The sequence below is a fragment of the Urocitellus parryii genome, chromosome 13, assembly GCF_045843805.1.
Source record: "Urocitellus parryii isolate mUroPar1 chromosome 13, mUroPar1.hap1, whole genome shotgun sequence".
Classification (NCBI taxonomy): domain Eukaryota; kingdom Metazoa; phylum Chordata; class Mammalia; order Rodentia; family Sciuridae; genus Urocitellus; species Urocitellus parryii.
Genome location: NC_135543.1, coordinates 13856517 through 13881556, shown reverse-complemented (window position 1 = coordinate 13881556; position 25040 = coordinate 13856517). Strand labels below are relative to the sequence as shown.

The window sequence follows — 25040 nt, the reverse complement described above, 5'->3', positions numbered from 1 at the left end:
CTTCTTGCTCTAGCCTCACCTGAGACCTCACTCCCAATCAGTGCTTCTGATGCACTAATCTTCTTTCTTTCAGGTCCTTAAACCCTTTCCGCTGGCTCTTACTTTAGGGCCCAAGATTTATATAAATTGTTAGCCTTTAGTCCTCTGTTCCACACTAATCTTTCCTTCCTTCCCATCCATTTCTTTGCTTCCTATATCTCTTCAAAGGATATCTCAAAACTCTCCAGAAAGGCATTCCCAAAACTGTCCAGTCTCAATTAAAATGTTATAAAAATTTATTCTTTATCTTTATTTTTCCTTCTCACCATTTACCACAGTTGATGATTGCACATTATCTGGTTAATATATATCTACCATATTTTATGAAGAAGTCATGGGCAAATTCTTTTTTTCTGTTTACTATCATATCACCAACACTAGCAGCATAGGAAAGTGCCAATAAAGCCAATCAAATAGAGCTTCTAATCCATCTGAAGTTGTTATTTGGATATAAAGAACAATGGACTAATAGGAAGGAGAGAACTAACAATACAACTGAAATTTTTTCACATAATTTTTGAGAATATAAAGTCTATAGTATTATTGGCAAAACTAACAATTATCACTATCAAATAGTTTTTAAACTTTATTACTTAAAGAAACTCAGAGGTATTTAATAATTCATAAATTGCTATCTTTGCTGTATTTCTGTCTTTGCTTACCTTCCTTTAAAATACAAATTTTTAAAAACATACCACCTGCTTTGTTATTATCAATGCTTTACATTTGAACAGCAGTTTTCAAAATGCTTTTGCAAATCTCACATGATCCACCACCTTAAGAGATAAGTTTCTAAGGTTGACAGAAGATCAAGAAGATTTAGCTAGGATGATTCCCCAAACTAGAAATAGAAGGCACATTTTTCTGAATCATAATCTAGCACTCATATTACCTTCAGAAAGAAACACAGAATTTTAAAGGGGTACATTTTTAAATTAGTTTTTAAAAACTTCTTGGTTATTATACAATGTGTAATTTCCTAAAATTTAGTCTTTTTAAAGTAGTGTGCTGTAATATAGAACTTTCAACTTCACACTAGCAAAAAACAAACAAACAAAAAAGATATATTCTAATAAGTTTCTAGTATCTTTGGTTAATATGTATTCAGTAAATTAATCACTTAATAACATTACCTTAACTTTATCAAAAACCCATGTATCCAGTTTTGTTGCATCATCAGCACCAAAATCCTCTCTTTCAGCATCATAGCTGTAAGTATAAACATGGTCTCCACTAGCACCTAAAAAATAAATTGGGAAAAAATAAATTTTTTAATAAATCTCATAAAAAATCGATAATCATTTAAAGAACTTAATTTATTTTTTATTTTTGGAGACTGGACCTCATTATGTTACCCAGGCTGACCTAAAACTCCTGGACTCAAATGATCCTCCTGCCTGGGCATTCCAAGGGCTGGGATTAAAGGTATGCACATGGATATCCAGTTCCATTTAAAGATTTTTATGAGTAACCAGAAATATTTTATAAAGCACTTTGTTTATGGTAAATACAGAAGGGAGGAATAATTAGCATGTAGTTATGTTATGTGCCCTGGAATACACTATATACTTTTACATTTTTTGTCCTCCTACTAATTTATTCTAATTTTACAGATACATTACTTGTAAGTAGTCAATTTGTCAAAGTCAACATTTTAATATGCAATAAAACAACAACAAAAAGCAACAGTTTCTCTCTCTTTAAGGGTTAAACTATTCAAAAAATATGTGCCTCTTAGGATGTTAAAATCTAAAATAGATGAAGAATCTTTCTAACACAAGAAAAAATTCAAATATTTCAATTTTCTTATTAATAGACTGTATTTTCTCAATAAAAAGGAATAAATAACTGCTTATTGCCAGTTTGAAGAGATCAACAAATTATTAATCATATAGACTTGCAAGATTTTATTAAGAATCTAAAACTAATTTCTGGGATAGACAGGCTCTTGCAGATCATAAGGGAGAGAAGTAACAAAGTAATGACAATATCTACAATATCAGTTCAGCTATAATGACTCTCTTCCTCTGCTTAGTTATTCTCCTTCACACATCCCAAATAAAGAGACTTGAATGGGTTAGCTAGTTATCATAAGAGAAATGGAACATTTCTCATAGACTATGTTTGATACAGGCACTGGTCCTCCCTATCAACTGTAGCCAGGGTAATGGCTTAACTTTGTAAAGCATATCACCTTAATCTGCTCTCACCACTGCTAGCTCCTCTAAAACCCAAACTGCTTCCCAACAAGGGAAATATATTAATGGCTGAACTATTTTGGCCTGCTCAGTATAATATTCTATGAATATCATATATTAAATTCTGAATATAGATTTTTGCTTTCTGAACACAAAATAATCTTCAGTAGTTCCAAATATTATAATTATACCTATGGCTAAGAATCATGTTATAAATCTTTCCATTAAGTGAAATAATTAATCATTCTGCTTTCCATAAAAGAAAATGATATAGCTGGGTGTGGTGGCGCTCGCCTGTAATCCCAGTGGCTCAGGAGGCTGAGAAAGGAGAATCACGAGTTCAAAGCCAGCCCCAGGTATGGTGAGGCACTAAGCAATTCTGTGAGATCCTGTCTCTAAATTAAATACAAAATAGGGCTGGGGATGTGGCTCAATGGTCGAGTGCCCTCGAGTTCAATCCCCGGTACCAAAACGAAAGTAATGACATGAAGTTCATCCAACTGATTTTAGAAAATAATATAATAAATTTTCTGATCAAGAGATATCGTAGTACTTGCAGATTTGTGCACAAGAACAAATGCAACAAATCCAAATGTCATATATCAAGTTAGCAAATGGAATATATGGCATTCCAATAGGCTAAAAGCCATTAATGCCATATATATCAAATGTCAACACATATGGCATAATTAATATATTAAAATAGTAATAATAAATTTTAACCCTTAAAACTTTATTTGAATATCTATTAATTTCTTTTAACAATTTATTGAAATTTAATGAACCATATATCAACATTATCATAATGAAGCTATGTGACAAATATGTGGCTAAATGTCTCACATGAATTATCTAATTTAATCCTAAAAACAAACATATGAGGTAGAAATTATTGAGATTACAGGCCAAAAGTGGTGATGCACACTTATAATCCTAGCAGCTTGGGAGACTGAGGCAAGAGGACCTTGAGTTCAAAACCAGCCTCAGCAACTTAGCAAGGCCCTAAGCAATTCAGCAAGAATGATCTTTAAATAAAATACAAAAAAAAAAAACTAAAAAAACAAACCAACAAAAAAACAGGCTGGGGATGTGACTCAGTGGTTAAGTGACTCAGGTTCAATCCCCAGTACCAAAAAAAAAAAAAAAAAAAATATTACATATAAAGGAAAATAAGCTTATAAAGTTTATCTAACATACCCAAGATTAGAGAGTTGTTAAATAACAGGCATCTATACCATTTCACTGAATTCAAACTACTATATAACAGTATCATGTGCCAATATTTCAAATATAAGAAAGATCACTGTCAATGAAACTGGCATATCTATCCAATGTAATATAAATCCCTATTTCAGAGAGATTTAAAATAAGAAAACATGTCTGAAAACCAATAAATGCAGAAATATTTTTAAAAACATACTGTATTATTATTTATTTGTCAACTGAAAATATAATCAATGGCTCTCTTACCTTTGGCAAACATAGGTAAAATATCTGGGCTTCCCCAGCTCCATGTGTACTTGCTTTCATTAAAAAGAGAATCAAATTCTACAGGATTTTCCTTCCATCCTTAGGTAATGGAGAAAAAAGGCAAGCAATAAGGGTAATAACTACATGGTAAAAGAAGCCCCCAAAGATGTAGTCTTCAAATAATACCATTAATTGAAGAATAAATACAAAACTAAAATAGATTTTATATTATGCATATTGTATCACTATTTTAAAAAATCTAACAATAGATAATCAACTTTTTTCTAAAACATAAAAGCACTTTTGAACTCTTAAAAGTTAACTCTAGAAAAACCACACATTCATCCAACTACTCAGGATGATGAAAAACTAAAGTTTAATTCCAGAATCAATATCAGTGTGTGTTCATGTGAATAAAGCATGCTAAAAAACACTTATCAAAAGTATCTGAAAATAGACTTTTCACTTTATGACATAATTCAGTGATTAAAAAAAGGAATATTTATATGATAAGTGTTTCATTTAATAAAACTGTCTAAACAGACAATACCTTTGGCAACTGCACTGACATCTTCATAAAACCCAGCTATCATGGCTACATGACCCGGCCGAGATTCTGTTGGCACACGTGTATGAGATATACCCCAGCTGCCCTCATGCATTATGATACTCCTAAAAGATAAGGGAGACAAACAGTTAACATAGACTATCATTAATCACACTCATAAGTCATTATAAAAATAAGACAAATACAGAAGGAATCAAACCAAAAGTAGTGGTAGGGTGCTGACCTTGGTTTGATCCCTACTACCATGAAAACACCAAGAGTTGAGATTTAAGAAGGAAAGGAATCTTTCAAAACCCAGCCAAGCCTAGTTCTAGCCCTCCCACCAGCTCATTGCAGTGGCATGAGTGACCCCAGGCGAGACAAAGAAACACTCAATTACAGAACAGAATCACAAGAAAAAATATACCACTAATGTTTTAAGCCACAAAATACTATGATGGTTTGTTACATACAAATAACTGATAAAAAATAGTATTATTATTTCAATGTTAAATTTTATTTAATGTTATGATAGTATTGTGGTTATTTGAGAGTAAGTCCTTGTTCTTTTATTTATTTACTTTTGTACCAGGGATTAAATCCACGGCACTTAACTACTGAACCATGTCCCCAGCCCTTTTTAAATTTTTTTTTTTTTTTTTTTTTTTTTGAGACAGGGTCTTGTTAAGTTGCTTAGTGCATTACTAAGTTTCTGAACCTGGCCTTGAATTTGGAATTCTCCTGCCTCAGCCTCCCAAGTCACTGGGATTATAGGTGTACATCACTACACTCAGCTGTTCTTATTCTTAAGAGATGTAGTTGAAGTGTTAAGGAATGAAGTATCACAATATATTACTTTCAAATTGCTCAGGAAAAAATATTTAAAAATTGGGCATATGCAAATGCATATCTCTGCCTGAGTATGTTAGAAGACAATGCAATATTTAAAAAGTTAAAAACAATATTAAACTAACTTAAAGATATACAGTTGTTCATCATATAAACTTTTTTTTTTTTTCTTTTTGAGGCTCAAACCCAGGACCTTGCACATGTTAGACAAGCACTCTGGCACTGAGCTACAACCTTTATTTTCATTCTTATTTTTAGACAGGGTATTGGTAAGTTGCCAGGCTGGCTTCAAACTTGCATCCTCCTGCGTTAGTCTCCCAAATAGGTGGGGATACAGGTGTGTGCCACCACACTTGATCCAATATGTAATCCTTTAACTTCTGTACAGTTAAAAATTTGTTAAAAAAAATTAAGGGGAGAAGAAATGTGATAATCCTAATTAGGAGTTAAATTATATTCCTATTTAAGATTAAAACAAGAAATTCTTTTGCTAAAATGTATCAATATTATTTAAGTTGTATCACAGTGATTGACAAAATGTGAGAAGAAAGCAAAACCACCCTAGATGCTATTACTGGTAGAAGGCTGACAGAGCAACAAATTATATAACAGTAAACATACCAATAACACACTTGATAATGTTTTAAAATCATTATATTCTGAAGAACAATACTTATAATTATTGGTTTATGTTATTTAAACATTGACTAATCTCACAATAAAACCAGAAACCATACATAATAAGGAAATGGTTTAAAAACCACTGGATTGAATATGAGAAATAGTCTTTCACTTCTTGAGTTATACAATGAAAACTAGAATAAAACAAATGGGTTAGTATCAAGAAATCTGGATATTTCTATTCAAGAACATTAATTAGATTTTTCACTAGATCATTTTATACCTTCTCCACCCACTACCCCTGCCCAACTAGGGATTGAATCCTGGGCACTTTACGATTGAGTTACATCTGCACCTCCCCCCCTTTTTTTGAGACAGTGATGCATTAGGTTGCCAAGGCTGGCCTCAACTTGTTCGTCCAGTCTCAGCCTCCTGAGTGAGTGGGATTACTGGTATGTACCACCATGCAGGGTTTATATCAGATTTTCAAAAAATAAAATCTTTCAAAAACCATTTTAGAAGAAGTTACAAGATTTCTGAAGTTATAAATATACAATGGCATGCAATGCAGAATTCATAAACTGTTTGAGCCTTTGACTTTAAGCGTTTCCTTTAATAAGACCCAAACCAGAAACAAGTGCTACCAGAAAAAAAAAAAAAAAACTTTTTTCTTAGCGACCAGTATATATGTATCTTAAGAATCTTAGGAAATGGATATAGCTCACTGATAGAGTATATGCTTTGCATGTGGGAGGTACTGCATTCAATCCCCAGGACCACTGGGAAAAAATGAAATAAGTTATATATCTCTTTTCTTTGGAAACTAGGAAATTCACACAAATACATTATCCAAATGTTACACATTTTTGTATACTGTAACCATAGTCTGCTCTTATTTTCCTATTACTATTTCCTTGTTGACCTAAGTGGCTCATTTATGTGTTTTTATTCTTTATTATATTATGCATTTCCCTGAGCCACTATACATTTGTTTCTGGAAATTCAACAAAGCATTCAAGATCATTCCTTCTTTCAGGAGTCAACAAATAATTGCCTGTTTATATTCTAAAAACTGGAGATAAAATGGCATGTAATTCCTGGCCCTCATAGAACTTGCACAATTATAAGTACTATAATAAAAATAAAATAAAACAGGGTAAAGGGATAGAAAATAATGATGACAGTTAGGGATGGGTGAAGGTAGAATATTTTAAGAGAAATTTCTTCTTGACTTTGATTTTTAATCTGTCCACAACACCATTAGGAAGGGTTATTGAGGGGTTTGCCACTAATCAGAAAAAGAAAAAAATATTTATTAGGAGCCTCATTGGTCAAAAAATTAAAATATATTTCAAAACCACTCAATAATTAATTCATTAATATTTATACCTGTCATTATTTTAAAAATGAAAACAAAAACCTGCAGACTTATTTTTTTTTTTTAAAGAGAGAGTGAGAGAGAGGGACAGAGAGAGAGAGAGAATTTTAACATTTATTTATTTTTTCTTAGTTCTCGGTGGACACAACGTCTTCGTTTGTATGTGGTGCTGAGGATGGAACCCGGGCCGCACGCATGCTAGGCGAGTGCGCTACCGCTTGAGCCACATCCCCAGCCCCTGCAGACTTATTTTTTGAAGAAAAAGATAATACCATGAGCTATGAGCCAGGTATAGGAAATAAAGACACATTAACAAAAGCAACTAAGGCCATATTTTTTTTTTTTTTAAGACAGTATCTTGCTGTATTGCCCAAACTGGCCTCCAACTCTTGAGCTTAAGCCATCCTCATACCTCAGTCTTTAAGTAGTTAGTACTACAGGTATGAACCACCATGCCTGGCTAAGGTGCCTGCCTAAGGCACATGTGTCAATTCACATGACATCAGCTTCTACAATAGTAAACATAACACCTACAAAGAATTGGCAAAGCTAACTTTGGTTAATATAAAACCATCGAAAAAAAAAGAATTGGCATTATAGTGATAATCTATAAGACATTATAGATAAAACTGGCATTATAGTGAACAAGTGCTCTATTCTCTTTCTATTCTCTTACTGTTTATCTCACTACCTTTGCACCCAATGTAAGATAAACAGTAAGATATTTTACTGTTTAATAAAACTCAGGATGATATTTCTAAGAGATATCACTGTACCAGTTGACAAATTTACCTAATGAATGGTGCTCTTGAATTTCCATTTTCATCTAATTCATAAAGTGAATCTGCTCGCAGGCCATCAGCAACAAACAGCACTAATCTTCTTGCTGGAGGTGGCAATGGTGTAAACTGAGGAGTCATTCCATGAACCAAAGGAGATGTAAAATAAATGTCAAAGATGGAGCCAAAGAACACAAAATGTACAAGCAATCCCAAAGTAAAGAACAGCAGCATATCTGGTGTAACTAATTAATCTTCAAGAAAAACTGAAAGAGAACAAAATTAACTAGTGTAAGTCTTAATGCAATCATAGATATTTACACATATTTTAATGACTATGAACAAATCAAACATATATCTTACAATATTATTTATATAACTCACAACTTCCTTTCATTTATGCTGGTAACAATAAACATTAATGAGAAATAATACTGAAATAAAATATATGATAAAGTACACCTAAGCAAAAAGAAAAAGTTCAAGTATAATAAGTAATTAAGACTAATAAACTATTTATAATAAATTTAAGTACATTCTAAAACATAAAATTTAACATAGGATCAAAGAACAAAGAATTAAATCAATCCTAAAATAAGTTAGGATTCAGTCAAATAAAATCCTACATAATACGAAACAACTCATGCTCCTTTTGGTTGTCCATATGACAACCGTTGCTACTCTGAGAATTTTATTTTAATTAATCCATAAATATTTAAATGTTTTGAGTTTAATTTTTTTTTAACTTTGGTAATTAGCTCAGGGTCCTCTGGCTCTCTTGACTATCAACAAATTGGGCAGAAAACATGGATTCTATTCATTTAGATGAGTCATTTGTAGGAAGTTAAAAAAAAATGTGCTTCACTAATCTCTAGAATATGTAGAGAACTCAAAAATCTTAATACCAAAAAAACAAATAACCCAATCAATAAATGGGCCAAAGAACTGAACAGAAACTTCACAGAAGAAATACAATTGATCAACAAATATATGAGAAAGTGTTCAACATCTCTAGCAATTAGAGAAATGCAAATCAAAACTAAGATTTCATCTCACTCCTGTCAGAATGGCAACAATCAAGAATACAGGACATGATAAACGTTGGCAAGGATGTGATGAAAAAGGCACACTCATACATTGCTGGTGGAACTGCAAATTGGTGCATCCAATATGGAAAGCAGTATGGAGATTCCTTGGAAAACTGGGAATGGAACCACCATTTGACCCAGCTATCCCACTCCTTAGTTTATACCCAAAAAAACTTAAAAACAGTGATGCAGCCACATCAATGGCAGTACAATTCACAACAGCTAAAATGTGGAACCAACCCAGATACCTTTCAGTAGATGAATGGATAAAGAAACTGTGGAATAAATAATACACAATGGAATATAACTCAGCATTAAAAGAGAATAAAATCATGGCATTTACAAGTAAGTGGATGGAGTTACAGAATATAATGCTAAGTGCAGTAAGCCCATCCCAAAAAACCAAATGCCAAATGTTTCTCTGATATAAGGAAGGGTGGGCAGCATGGGAGGAACAGACTACTTTAGATAGGGCAAAGTGGAGCAAGGGGAAGGGAGAGGGTATGGGCATAGGAAAAATGGTGGAATGAGACAAACATCATTACCTTAAGTACATGTATGAAAACACAAATGCTGTGACTCTACTTTGTGTACAACCAGAGACAAAAAATTGTGCTCTATTTGTATAATATGAATTGAATTACATTCTGCTATGTATATAACAAATTAAAATAAATAAAATTTTTTAAAAAATATATAACACATATTTAAAAAAAGAAGAAAAATATGCCTCAGAAACTTTGCATTTATTAAGGAACACTTTTAGTTCCCCAAATTAATTTAAAAAAAAGTTACATGATTCATTCAATAAAAATGTTCTGTGTACACAGTGTCTGCACAATTGTGTGTTGGGGTACTGCAGAGAAGAGGAAAAAGGTCAAAGGTTTGATGAATTTACAAATACTAAGGAAAGAAAAGTCAGCAAAGTGAAACATTTAAACAATACTGTAAGACAATATGCCATTACACTGCCAAGATCAAACCATCTGTAGGAATATTTTTCAAACTCGTCCATAATTTGTTTTTGTTGATGAATCTCTGCATATTAAGAAAAAAATCACTTAAATTTGTCTTACTTGCAGCAAGCAGCATTAGTCACATATAGTGAGCCTGGGCTGAAAGACAAGATCTTATTCTTCCTGGCCTGAATAATCGTCACATCATGGAAAAAAAAGATGGCAAAATATCCTGCAAAAACAAAAGAGACACTGGAAAAGGACTTATCAAAGACAAACATCTCAAAAAATAAAATAAAATGTAAGAAAAAAGAGTCCAACTACCAGCTACTTTTTTTCCTGAGAGAACAATTAAACATCAAAGGTAATCTGCAAAGTATAAAAAGTATAAATACCATCGTATTTTGCCATGTATGACAATCCTCTTTTGAGTAAATGTTTTCTTCTTTCCTAGTATATATGAGCTTCAACTATATTGTAAGCACCATGTTTTAATGTTATTCTAAATATTTATAAGATAAAATCATTGCAGTAAGTTTAGAAAATTACATAAAATTATCTGATTCTACCATCTGAAAAAAAATCTGTTTTCTTATAATTTTTATCCTATCCACATTTTTATAGAGGCACATAATTTTAATGGAAGATTTTTCCTGGTATACACTTAGCATATCTTTTATTGGTATATTATGATTATATATAATAGTGGAATTTATTGTGACATATTCACATATGCACATAATTTGATCAATTTAATTCCCTAGCCTTTTCCTTCCCCTCTTCCCTCCTCCTGATCCCCTTCCTCAATTCTACTGGTCTCCTTCGTAATTTCATTAGGTCCCTTTTTTTAAAAAAATTTTTTTTTCTAACTTCCACAAAAGAAAACATATGATCCTTGATCTGAGTCTGGCTTATTTCTTCAACATCATGCTCTCCAGTTCCATTCACTTTACTGCAATGGCTCAATTTCATTCTTCTTTATGGCCGAATAAAACTCCATTGTATATACATACACCACATTTTGGAAAATCACCTGCCGACAGACAAAGAGTCTGGTTCCATAACTTGGCTATTGTGAACTGAACTGCTATAAATATGGGTGTATGCATTTATTACTGTAGTAACATAAGTATATCCTAAAAATCAAACTCTTACAACATATTAATTATCCTCAACATTCTCCATTGACTGGGGGCTTATTCATTTTCCTAATTACTCCTATATGGATAAGCACTGAAATGTTTTTCCCATTTTTCACTATTAAAAATTATCAATGTGATTAATTTAAATTTATATGTAATTTTTAATGTCCTAATATTTGATATATGTCAGATTAAGTGTTAAGATACTACCTATACATGTAGTCACTGAGTCAAAAACCTATGAGCAGGGCTGGGGTTGAGGCTCAGTGGCAGAGCACTTGCTTGGCATGTGTGAGGCACTGGGTTTGATTCTCAGCACCACATATAAATAAATAAATAAATAAATACATGTCCATGAACAACTAAAAATATATTTTTAAAAAAACCTATGTGCGGCCTGCAAGCTAGGCGAACCTGCAACCCACGGGCGGGCGGGTCAGGCCCAGCAACCTGCGGAGTCACAGAGCAGCTACACGCGCCTGCAGGGAACGCGGACTGGACGCACCAGTAGGACAGGTCCGGCGGCCTGCTGAGGGGCAGGCCCGTCCCCTCCCCCAGTGTCTGCAAGGTAGGCGGGACAGTGACCACCAGCAGATCGGGCCCAGCGGCCTGCTGAGGGGCGGAAGCGGCCCCTCCCCCAGTGCCTGCAAGCTAGGCGTATCTGCAACCCACGGGCGGGCGGGTCAGGCCCAGCAACCTGCGGAGTCACAGAGCAGCTACATGCGCCTGCAGGGAACGCGGACCGGACCCACCAGTAGGACAGGTCCAGCGGCCTGCTGAGGGGCGGAGCCGGCCCCTCCCCCAGTGCCTGCAAGCTAGGGGAACCTGCGACCCATCGGGAGGTTAGGCCCAGCAACCTGCGGAGTGACAGAGGTGCCCCTCGCGCCTGCTGGGTAGGCGGACCTTTGACCGACCAGCAGAGCAGACCTAGGGCCTGCCAGCGTGGTAGACGGATCACACCAATTGGAGGAGGTTCACAGCCACTACCTGCCATGCAAGGGTGATTTTTCAACTATACAAGAGCAATATAAATAAATAGAGGGAAAATTTCAAAAACACAACAGTTTCACCAAGCAGAAAGAAACGCCAGCAGTATGAAAAGACAAGGAAAGAAAGGACCACAGGCAATGCAGGTCAACTCAACTTTAGATGAGGTAATAGCTGCAACAGATGGAAAGTCAGATAGAGAGGTCAGGATATACATGCTTCAGATGATCTGGAGTCTCAAGGAAGACATGAGACAGCAAAATCAGACAATGAAAGATCACATTGACAAACAAATCCAGGAAGTAAGGCATCAATTTCACAGGGAGATAGAGGTAAAAAAAACAAACAAATAGAAATCCTAGAAATGCAGGAAACAATAAACCAACTCAAAAACTCAATTGAGAATACTACCAGCAGAATAGATCACTTAGAAGAGAGAACATCAGACAATGAAGACAAAGTATTTCAACTGGAAAAGAACATAGACAGCTCAGCAAGTCTGCTTAGAAACCATGAGCAGAACATCCAAGAATTATGGGACAATATCAAAAGACCAAATTTAAGAGTCATTGGGATACAGGAAGGCACAGAGATCCATACCAAAGGAATAAACAGTCTATTCAGTGAAATAATACGAGAAAACTTCCCAGACTTGAAGAATGAGACAGAATCCCAAATCCTAGAAGCCTACAGGACGCCGAATGTGCAAAATCATAAGAGATCCACACCTAGACACATTATAATGAAGATGTCCAACATACAGAATAAGGAGAGAATTTTAAAAGCTGCAAGAGAAAGAAAGAAGATTACATTTAGGGGTAAACCAATCAGGATAACAGCTGATCTCTCAACACAGACTCTGAAAGCTAGAAGATCCTGGAATAACATATTTCAAACACTGAAAGAAAATGGGTTCCAACCAAGAATCATGTATCCGGCGAAATTAAGCTTCAGGATAGAAGATGAAATTAAAACCTTCCACGATAAACAAAAGTTAAAAGAATTCGCAGCTAGAAAACCATCTCTTCAAAAAATCCTTGACAAAACATTTCAGGAAGAGGAAATGGAAAATAACATTGAAAACCAACAATGGGAGGTAGGACAGTAAAGGGGGGAAAGTAGTCAAAGAGGATAACAAATCAGGTTTAGTAACATCAATAAACAAATATGGCTAGAAGAACAAACCATATCTCAATAATAACCCTAAATGTTAATGGTTTAAACTCACCAATTAAGAGACGCAAGCTAGTAGAATGGATCACAAAACAAGACCCAACAATATGCTGCCTACAGGAGATGCATCTGATAGGAAAAGATATTCACAGACTGAAGGTGAAAGGTTGGGAAAAATCATACCACTCATATGGACTGCGGAAACAAGCAGGAGTGTCCATACTCATATCTAATAAAATAGATTTCAAGCCAAAGTTAATCAAAAGGGATAAAGAAGGACACTTCATACTGCTCAAGGGAACCATACACCAACAAGACATAACAATCATAAATATATATGCCCCAAATAATGGTGCAGCTGTGTTCATCAAGCAAACTCTTCTCAAGTTCAAGAGTCTAATAGACCACCATACAATAATCATGGGAGACTTCAACACACCTCTCTCACCACTGGACAGATCTACCAAACAAAAGTTAAATAAGGAAACTATAGAACTCAATAACACAATTAACAACCTAGACTTAATTGACATATATAGACTATACCACCCAACATCAAGTAGTTACACTTTTTTCTCAGCAGCACATGGAACCTTCTCAAAAATAGACCATATATTATGTCACAGGGCAACTCTTAGACAATATAAAGGGGTTGAGATAATACCATGCATCTTATCTGATCATAATGGAATGAAATTGAAAATCAATGATAAAAGAAGGAAGGAAAAATCAAGCATCACTTGGAGAATGAACAATAGGTTGCTGAATGATCAATGGGTTTTAGAAGACATCAAGGAGGAAATTAAAAACTTCCTAGAGTTAAATGAAAACACAGACACAACATATCGGAATCTATGGGACACATTGAAAGCAGTTCTAAGAGGAAAATTCATTGCTTGGAGTTCATTCCTCAAAAAAAGAAAAAACCAACAAATAAATGATCTCATACTTCACCTCAAAATCCTAGAAAAAGAAGAGCAAAACAACAGCAAAAGAAGTAGAAGGCAAGAAATAATTAAAATCAGAGCTGAAATTAATGAAATTGAAACAAAAGAAACAATTGAAAAAATTGACAAAACTAAAAGTTGGTTCTTTGAAAAAATAAATAAAATTGACAGACCCTTAGCCATGCTAACGAAGAGAAGAAGAGAGAGAACCCAAATTACTAGCATATGGGATGAAAAAGGCAATATCACAACAGACACTTCAGAAATACAGAAGATAATCAGAAATTATTTTGAATCCTTATACTCCAATAAAATAGAAGATAGTGAAGGCATAGATAAATTCCTTAAGTCTTATGATCTGCCCAGATTGAGTCAGGAGGATATAGACAACCTAAACAGACCAATAACAATAGAGGAAATAGAAGAAACCATCAAAAGATTACCAACTAAGAAAAGCCCAGGACCGGAGGGGTATACAGCAGAGTTTTACAAAACCTTTAAAGAGGAACTAACACCAATACTTTTCAAGCTATTTCAGGAAATAGAAAAAGAGGGAGAACTTCCAAATTCATTCTACGAGGCCAACATCACCCTGATTCCGAAACCAGACAAAGACACATCAAAGAAGGAAAACTACAGACCAATATCTCTAATGAACCTTGACGCAAAAATCCTCAATAAAATTCTGGCGAATCGGATTCAAATACATATCAAAAAAATTATACATCATGATCAAGTAGGATTCATCCCTGGGATGCAAGGCTGGTTTAATATACGGAAATCAATAAATGTTATTCACCACATCAATAGACTTAAAAATAAGAACCATATGATCATCTCGATAGATGCAGAAAAAGCATTCGACAAAGTACAGCATCCCTTTATGTTCAAAACTCTAGAAAAATTAGGGATAACAGGATCATACCTCAACATTGTAAAAGCAATCTATGATAAGCCACAGGCCAGCATCATTCTGAATGGAGAAAAATTGAAGGCATTCCCTCTAAGATCTGGTACAAGACAGGGATGCCCTCTCTCACCACTTCTGTTCAACATAGTCCTCGAAACACTGGCCAGAGCAATTAGACAGACGAAAGAAATTAAAGGGATAAAAATTGGAAAAGAAGAACTTAAATTATCACTATTTGCAGATGATATGATTCTATACCTAGCAGACTCAAAAGGGTCTACAGAGAAGCTGTTAGAGCTAATAAATGAATTCAGCAAAGTGGCAGGATATAAGATCAACACGCATAAATCAAAGGCATTCCTGTATATCAGCGACAAATCCTCTGAAACGGAAATGAGGACAACTACTCCATTCACAATATCCCCCCAAAAAATAAAATACTTGGGAATCAACCTAACAAAAGAGGTGAAAGATTTATACAATGAAAATTACAGAACCCTAAAGAAAGATATAGAAGAAGACCTTAGAAGATGGAAAAATATACCCTGCTCATGGATAGGCAGAACTAACATCATCAAAATGGCGATATTACCAAAAGTTCTCTATAAGTTCAATGCAATGCCAATCAAAATCCCAACAGCATTTCTTGTAGAAATAGATAAAAGAATCATGAAATTCATATGGAATAATAAAAGACCCAGAATAGCAAAAACAATACTAAGCAGGAAGTGTGAATCAGGCGATATAGCGATACCAGACTTCAAACTATAGTACAGAGCAATAGTAACAAAAACAGCATGGTACTGGTACCAAAACAGGCGGGTGGACCAATGGTACAGAATTGAGGACACAGTAACCAATCCACAAAACTACAACTATCTTATATTTGATAAAGGGGCTAAAAGCATGCAATGGAGGAAGGATAGCATCTTCAACAAATGGTGCTGGGAAAACTGGAAATCCATTTGCATCAAAATGAATCTGAATCCCTATCTCTCGCCATGCACAAAAGTTAACTCAAAATGGATCAAGGAGCTTGATATTAAATCAGAGACACGGCATCTGATAGAAGAAAAAGTTGGTTATGATCTACATACTGTGGGATCAGGCTCCAAATTCCTCAATAGGACACCCATAGCGCAAGAGTTAACAACTAGAATCAACAAATGGGACTTACTCAAACTAAAAAGTTTTTTCTCAGCAAAAGAAACAATAAGAGAGATAAACAGGGAGCCTACATCCTGGGAACAAATCTTTACTCCACACACTTCAGATAGAGCCCTAATAACCAGAATATACAAAGAACTCAAAAAATTAGACAATAAGATAACAAATAACCCAATCAATAAATGGGCCAAGGACCTGAACAGACACTTCTCAGAGGAGGACATACAATCAATCAATAAGTACATGAAAAAATGCTCACCATCGCTAGCAGTCAGAGAAATGCAAATCAAAACTACCCTAAGATACCATCTCACTCCAGTAAGATTGGCAGCCATTAGGAAGTCAAACAACAATAAGTGCTGGAGAGGATGCGGGGAAAAGGGCACTCTTGTTCATTGCTGGTGGGACTGCAAATTGGTGCAGCCAATTTGGAAAGCAGTATGGAGATTTCTTGGAAAGCTGGGAATGGAACCACCATTTGACCCAGCTATTCCCCTTCTCGGTCTATTCCCTAAAGACCTAATAAGAGCATGCTACAGGGACACTGCTACATCGATGTTCATAGCAGCACAATTCACGATAGCAAGATTGTGGAATCAGCCTAGAGGCCCTTCAATAGATGAATGGATAAAAAAATGTGGCATTTATACACAATGGAGTATTACTCTGCATTAAAAAATGACAAAATCATAGAATTTGGAGGGAAATGGATGGCATTAGAGCAGATTATGCTAAGTGAAGCTAGTCAATCTTTAAAAAAACAAATACCAAATTACTCCTTTGATATAAGGGGAGTAAACAAGGACAGGGTAGGGACGAAGAGCTTGAGAAGAAGATTTACATTAACAGGGATGAGAGGTGGGAGGGAAAGGAAGTGAGAAGGGAAATCGCATGGAAATGGAAGCCAATCCTCAGGGTTATACAAATGACATATAAGAGGAAAGGAGGGGTAAGACAAGATAATACAAATGGAAGAAATGATTTACAGTAGAAGGGGTAGAGAGAGAAAAGGGGAGGGGAGGGGAGGGGAGGGGGGATAGTAGAGAATAGGACAGACAGCAGAATACATCAGACACTAGAAAGGCAATATGTCAATCAATGGAAGGGTAACTGATGTGATACAGCAATCTGTATACGGGGTAAAATTGGGAGTTCATAACCCACTTGAATCAAACAGTGAAATATGATGTATTAAGAACTATGTAATGTTTTGAACGACCAACAATAAAATTAAAAAAAAAAAGAAAAAAGAAAAAAAAAACACCTATGTGCATCTTTAAGGCTATTGATATACTAAATATGGGAAAATTTTTTTCAGTTGAATATCGATTTTCCTAATGGTAAATTAAGTAACTCATCGATATCTACTTCATTTGCTTATCTGACAGCTTCCTAAAGAAAAAGCTATCACTCCAAGTATACCATCTCTCACCTGAACCACACTAAAAATGCTCCCAGAGCTCTCCCCATAGAGACTGACTCTTTTCTTATCTATTTCTTGCCATTAGCCATAGTATTACTTTTTAAATGCAAATCTGTACATCTCACCCCTTGTATAAACCCTGTAGTCTCTCCCCCTACTAATCAACACTATAAAGGTTTTACAGGGACTGGTCTCTGCTTCATTTTCTAACCTTGCTTCAGAGTACTTTCCATTGCTCTAGGGTTATCTCACCTCACTAGTCTTCTTTAGTTTCTTCAAACATTCCATGTTCCCCAATGGTGTGAGACCTTCATAGATAAAATTTCTCTTCATAGAATGACCAAACTATCCTCCACCCTCTCTCACTCCACTGTCTCCTAATATCTTCTTTCAAGGCTTACTTCCTCAGGGATTGTGCAGGCTTAAGTCAGAAGTCAAAACCTTGTTAGTAATTATATAACTGTGTCTTTGACTATTTGGATTAATGTCTATCTCTGCCACTTAACTATAATTCCATGACAGCAGGTCCAGGCTTCATTAGCATGCATCACAGTCCTAAATACTTAGTAAGAACTCAGAGGGTTGCTGAATAAATTGTTTAGGATTACCATTTCAAAGCTAAGTGCAATATGCTGTATATCCACTAGAGGATGCCTTGCTCCTCTTTTTGAGCCTCCCAAACAGGACCTGTGAAGGTTCTTCCAAAACAAAAAGCTCAACATTTTATGTTTAAGTAATTTATTATACATAAAAGTGAAGCGACTGAAAAATATACACATACTACTTATTTTATTATTGCAATATTATTACACAATATTTCTCTTTAGAGAGGATCACATTTGATTCAGACTTTTTGAAATATAAAGCTGTTTGCCATGAATTGTTTGGAAATCTCCAAAATGAATATATAATTATTATTTAAAAGGACATACCCAGCTAGAGAGGATGGCACATGCCTGTAATCCCAGCAGCTTTGGAGGCTTAGGGAGGAAAACTGCAAGTTCGAAGCCAGTCTCAGCAATTTAGAGAAGCCCTAAGCAAACTTAGGGAGATCCTGTCTCAAAATAAAAAAGGGCTGGAGATGTTGCTCAATGGTTAAGTGGCCCTGGGTTCAATCTCTGGTACCCAAAACTTAAACAAATAAGATAAAAGGACATATCCATATAACAGTAAAGTTACCTAGCTTATACTTGTGGAATGCAAACAATAAAACTTTTGATATTACTAAAACTTTAAATCAACCAAAACTTGCATTCAGAATGTTACTTGTGGTTATTGTAGGACATTTAAAACCAAAACATCATTTTTAACATTAAATGACTGAAGTACTTAGAAATTTTCACTGCTAATGTACAAATTTCAATGATTAATCTTATTATTCAAGTGAAACATCAGCTGTAAAATCCTAGATTAATGCAAATCTAAGTAGAGAGAAAATTTCCCAACAGTATTAATAATAAGTTATGATAGCAATCAGAAATTAATATTCCAGTGTGTGCTAATTATACATTTTCAGTTTATCAGTAAACCTCTACATGTGGTAGGAGGGAAAATGTACCTACTGTAAAATTGGCTAGTTGATTCGTTAAGGGCTTATACAATCATATAAACAAATCCATGATTACAGGATAGGAATCAGAAGCGGGAAACCAGATTTGTATGGGAAATCAGTCATGAAAGAATTTCTATATTCACCTTCTTATAACTCTCTTAGGAAACATTTCAAATCTATTTTTAACTTGTGCTTTAAAAACTCAGACCTGAAATTAAAACTATTCCTTCTTTTAGTCCTACTGACTTAATTGCTTTTCCAAGTTTTAGTTGCCAAAAATTGTTTGTTTTTAAAAACTTTCAAATGCCCACATTTAACAATTGTTGGTATTTACTAATATTTCATTAATTAATAACTGACCAAAGTAACAACATTTACTGAAAACCAGTGACAAGAGCATTCACAATTCTCCATATATATTTTCAATATTTATCTTGATAGATATGTGAGTCAGGCTGAAAGAAGTTTGGTTTAACTTTTTTGAAGGTCCCACGTTAAATAATGGGTGGAATTGAGATTTAAATTTAGGATCTTCTATTTGATAAACACAATTCTCTTCAGGAACCCCGAGTGTAGAAAATTTCTAAAATTCCCCGTTAGAGAAATGGAAATATTGTATGTAAACAGTTTCTAATCAGGCCCTTCCCACGCCATTGACTAATTCTCCATTCCGGAAATTGGTTCAAATTTTAATCTCTCTGGCAAATGCAATTAAAATAAGAATCAGCAATCCTAAGAAATAAGTAACAGGATACAATACTGGCCATTTTTATACTGTGTTCCTGATATCAGGGATTTTTTTTTTTTTAGTATATGGCTCAGAAAAATATTTAGTATTAGGAAATCAGGAGCTAATATCTTAAAAAATACTTGGAATTCTTAGTACTAAATTATTCTTAAAGCTTCTAGCCAAAAACAAAGGGAAAAAAAAATCCCAAAGTCTCATTCAAATGAAAAGGTTAGTTTACTGAGCCTGGGTAAACTGAAATTAAATCCTACACTTAAGGGTTGGCATATCTTCACATGTAAACCAATAACCTGACCTAAGGTTATATACGAATGCTCTATTTTTATTTTTCCACAGGGCTAAAGGAGATGCTTTACTGTTTCAATGTAACAATTAACCTACCTGATAGTCATAATTACTGTTGCCTATTTATTTTGGTGGAATAAATATATTGCTGGAAGCTGTACAGCAAGAAATCTAAAACCTGCAAAATGACAATTTGTGTGTGAAGGAAATAGAAGCTACCAGGAATATCAGTCTAATACAGTTGACTGGAAAACATTCCTTTACCATCTCAGACTGTAACCAAGGAATGACAGAAAAGATAAAACACTAGTCTTTCAAACTTAGGAATATACATGAAGTAGTAACGCTTCACAAAGGAAATCAAAACTCTCTGCTACATACAACTGTCAAAACCTTGATTCTAGCCTACACGAAGAAGTCAGAAAGGATAAAGGGCATTGTGAGAGAAAAGCTTTGAACATAAGACAAAGGCTCTTAGCTATTTTGAAGATCTATTAATGAAGCTTGAAGATTAATAGAAGACCACTGACCCTCTAGGCTTAAGTTTATTCATTGCTCTATTGAAGCGACAGCACTGGATATTCTGAGGAGTCCCTGTCGTACACTTTATGTATGAAATCCTAAATGTTTACTGAGCACTAACAGTTCGTTGTCCAAGCCCAGGCTGTTCACAGATGCAGGCAGGTGCAATCCTCTGCGTTCCGTTTTCCCTTCAGTCCCTGCACCCCACACCTTTACAGGGCGACGCGAGAAGACTGCGGCTGCTGGCCCAGGTGAACACGTTGGGGAACGTAAGCAACAGGAAGGAAGGCAAAATCTGACTACACTTGGGTTCTTTCTGTCCATGCAGAGAAGATGCCACCGACTGCCAGTAAACGGCGGGAAGAAAACCCACTAAGCGAACAGCGGTCCGCGGGCAAGAGGACCCCATTTCAGCGCCGCCGCACCTCGGCGCCCTGAACCCGGGACTTTACCTGGGGCTTATCCGGGTCAGACCTGAACTCAGGAACGAGGCCTCCTCGGCCAGAAGGCAGGACCCAGAGTCCTTAAAGCCCTCGCGCAGGGTTTCCCACAGCCCCTTCAAACGATAGCCAAGTGGATACCCCGCTACCACCTCCACGCTCGCCCCTGAAGCACGGAACGCCCAACACTTCCCGGGCCGCAGCTGTTCTCGCGATAACTCCTGGGCAGGCCCCCTATAAATCCAACCAATCATGGAGAAGTTGTGGGAGGAGTTTTGCTTTTGAGCCGGGAGCGGGTCCTTGGATCTTCGAGTTCTGGCGCCGAGAATGGGCGGGGCTGGGGCGGGGAGAGGGCAGGGCACGAACCAGTTCTCGCGAGACTGGGGACCAGGAAGACGCCTGCAGAGCCGGCTGCTGGTGCAGCGGCTGCTGAGGCAGCGAGTGCTGCTGCATCCGGATTGCTTATCTCCGAGGCTACGCCTGGTCTCTAAGTAGGGAGGACGGACGTAGTCAGGCCCGGGCTGTGTAGGTGCTCAGTGCCTGCCGAGTTTTAGGAGGGATTCAGGCTGCGGCCTGTCGGAGCCAGTCAGGGAGGCGCCCACACTCCTGACAGGATAAAATGGCGGCGATGGCGCCTGGAGGTAGTGGCTGTGGCGGCGGCGGCGTGAATCCATTCCTTAGCGATTCGGATGAGGACGACGACGAGGTAGCTGCGACCGAAGAACGGCGGGCAGGACTTCGGCTGGGTGCCGGCGGTGACCTAGATCCTGGGTCTGCGGGCTCGCTGTCGCCACAGGATCCCGTGGCCTTAGGGAGCAGTACGCGGCCAGGGCTCCCTGGGGAGGCGTCGGTGCCTGCGATGGCCCTGGGGGGCACAGGGGAGACCCCAGCCCGCTTGTCAATCGATGCAATCGCGGCTCAGCTGCTGCGCGACCAATACTTGCTGACTGCTCTGGAGCTGCACACCGAGCTGTTAGAGAGCGGTCGCGAGCTGCCTCGGCTGCGCGACTACTTCTCAAACCCGGGCAACTTCGAGAGGCAGAGCGGGACCCCGCCCGGGATGGGGCCGCCTGGGATCCCGGGAGCAGCCGGCGTCGGAGGCGCTGGAGGTCGGGAGCCGAGTACGACGTCGGGCGGGGGACAGCTTAGTAAGTGGACTCAGCCTGTCACAGGCCCGCAGGGTTGTGGGATTGTGAAGACTTACTGCAGGGAGACGGGTGTTTCTAGGCGGGTGCCAGGTTGAGGATATGGACGTTTTAGGGAGCGAGAGAGTGTTGGGCAACCTGAGCGGAGAGGGTTCCTTTTGTGTTGGAAGCAATGGGATCCAGCAATGACTGTTCCCTTTGACTGCCTCCAATCTTTGTCTGGTGTGGTGTCACAATCTGTAAAATATCAAGAGTTTCCAGTTAACTGGCTATTACGACACTCCAGGGAAGGCTACCTTGTAAACTGTCTTAATTGTTCTAAGTGTTTTTCCTTTTTCTCCAGTCTCTTGAATCACGCCTATCAGGAAATAGTGTTTCTCAAATTGCCTGCAGCAATTCTTTGGTTCAAAGTCAAAAGAGAATAGGAAATACTGTTGCTGTCTCAGTGAAGTCAGATAAATGTAAGACCTGTTATCATTGAGATAGTTACCTTTCTCAAAAATTGGTTTTTCTGCTGCAAAAAAATTTGTTCTGTTTAATTAAAGTCAATATAATTCAATTTCAGTGCCTTCATTTCAGTGATGATTAGTGTTCAGAATTACAGGAAAACTGAGAAGCAGGACGCCTGCAGTCTGTCTCACCATCCTACCACCACGTGGGCTTTTTTTCACTGCTTTAAATAGGAATTCACTTTTTTTATCTTGGAGTCATTTTAGTAGCATTTAGTCCTATACCCACTTCATCACTTATTTGTAAGCATTTTTGATAGCTTGAAAACTTTACTATCAAGGATGTACATTAAGATTACCAATATCCTCCTTTTGAGAGGCATCTTCAATTTTTTACCCCCCACTGATACTGTGAGCTATTGTAGTGTTTTATGTGAAGCCATCTGGAATTTACTAGCAAATGCAGATGTGTGTGTGTGTGTGTGTGTGTATGTGTATGTATACACACATATATTTTCTAATGTAATATTCAATTTTAAAACTGTAGCCTGTTTTATTTTTTTTAATTTATTCTGATTTTTTTATACATGATGGCAGATTGATTTTTATCTGTATACTTTTGAATGATTCCAGAGACTTTAATTGCTAAGCTTAGTGGAAAGGCAGAGTGCATTTTCTATCAAGGTAAACAAACACATTTCCCTTTTGGATAAGTAGTTTTCTCAGTAGGTGTGACTTCCTTACTTGAAAGAATAACCCCCTTCCATGGAGAGATTTTCTTTTCTTTTTCTTTTCTTTCCTTTCCAGATTGAACCCAGGGACACTCTACACCTGAGCTATATCCCCTGACCTTTTTAAATTTTTATATTTTGAAACAGGGTTTCACCGAAATACCAAGGATAGCCTCAAACTTGTGATCCTCCTACCTCAGTAGTTGGGATCACAGGCAGGTACCAGGAAGAGATTTTCTTATTGCCAACTTTTCTTTTAAGACTATAAAATGTGACAAACAGCAGTGTAACAAAATAGTTATGTAGCTATTTTTTCTTTTAAATTTCTAAATTATCTAATGATTCTTAACCTGACAAACTCTTGCTCCTTCATCAAGACCCAGCTCAGGTGTCACCTTCATAAATGCTTCATACACTCCTCAGACTTAGTTGCTTGATTCTTTAATTGTACCACTTTCATCATAGCCTTTAGCTCTTTTTTATTCAACTTTATGACTATCATAACTGAATGTAATAATTTCACTTGTGAGCTTGGAGCTTTCTTAAATCATCTTCCTCATTTATATTTTCTCTCTCATGAGCTTATCTTTTTCAGCTCTTTCAGAGTACATATCTCACTATAATCAGCATTACTTTCCTTAATATCCCCAATGCTAAGATGTCATGATTGCTTTTTTTCCAGGGTTCCCATCTTTTCCATTTTACAAAGATATTCCTCTGTGTTAGGTTGAGATGAGTTTAGTGCTGCTTCTACCTTCTAAGAGAAAATATCAACAGAATATTTCTAAAATTATTAGGTTCACTTCTACCTTCTAAGAGAAAATATCAACAGAATATTTCTAAAATTATTAGGTTCACTTGTATTAGCTGAATGAGAGTTTCCACTATTGCCTATACCATTGACATTTCTAAATATGTTTATTGCATAACTGTCATTTTTTTGCCTTTCTAGTGTTTTAAAAACTATAATTTTCTATGAAAATTTAGTTCAATATTTTCCTTGTCTAGCACAGTGACACAATTTTACATTGGCTTATTTATTAAACTGTGATCATTTTAAGGTTATAGGGGTCCAAAAGTTTAATGCACATCGGAGCTAAGAGGCAAAACTCATACAAGAAAGAATTATAGAGTAGACTTCTATGGTAATGTTTACATTCTTAAAGAAAAATAATTGGTGATTGTGGAAATGAAATGACCCTCGTAGAGAAAGTAAAATTTAAGTTTGACCCTCAAAGAGAGTGAAATTTTGAATAAATAGTAACTGTATTATTTATTTTAAACTTCTTATTCTAAGAAAAGGAAAAGGAAGTGAGTGTAAAGGAAAGATAGTATTTTCTGTTTAAAACATGGGGGAGGGTTGTGGCTCAGTGGTAGAGTGCTCACCTAGCATGTTTGAGGACCTGGGTTCAATCCTCAGCATGACATATAAATAAAATAAATAAAGATATTGTATCCAACTGCAACAAATACTTAGAAAAAAATCATCTGGGA

The 25040-nt window shown here is 36.4% G+C and overlaps 2 protein-coding genes across 6 annotated transcripts in view; one reads left to right on the top strand and one right to left on the bottom strand.

Moving 5' to 3' along the window:
* Positions 1 to 21374, bottom strand: part of Pign (phosphatidylinositol glycan anchor biosynthesis class N) — a 117694-nt gene extending 96320 nt beyond the window's left edge. The window contains exons 1-6 of the mRNA XM_026404637.2: positions 21234 to 21374; positions 10046 to 10157; positions 7895 to 8147; positions 4258 to 4379; positions 3708 to 3806; positions 1173 to 1279 (exon numbers count right to left, since the gene is read on the bottom strand). Coding sequence (XP_026260422.2) covers positions 1173 to 1279; positions 3708 to 3806; positions 4258 to 4379; positions 7895 to 8115 — 549 coding nt within the window. The 5' untranslated portion in view covers positions 8116 to 8147; positions 10046 to 10157; positions 21234 to 21374. The remainder of the gene's footprint in view (positions 1 to 1172; positions 1280 to 3707; positions 3807 to 4257; positions 4380 to 7894; positions 8148 to 10045; positions 10158 to 21233) is intronic.
* A 247-nt stretch (positions 21375 to 21621) lies between these two features.
* Relch (RAB11 binding and LisH domain, coiled-coil and HEAT repeat containing) overlaps positions 21622 to 25040 on the top strand; it is a 105683-nt gene continuing 102264 nt past the window's right edge. For all 5 annotated transcript variants that reach the window (XM_077792173.1, XM_026404641.2, XM_026404644.2 and 2 more), the window contains exon 1: positions 21622 to 22369. In XM_077792173.1, the coding sequence (XP_077648299.1) occupies positions 21841 to 22369 (529 nt within the window). In that variant the 5' untranslated portion in view covers positions 21622 to 21840. The remainder of the gene's footprint in view (positions 22370 to 25040) is intronic.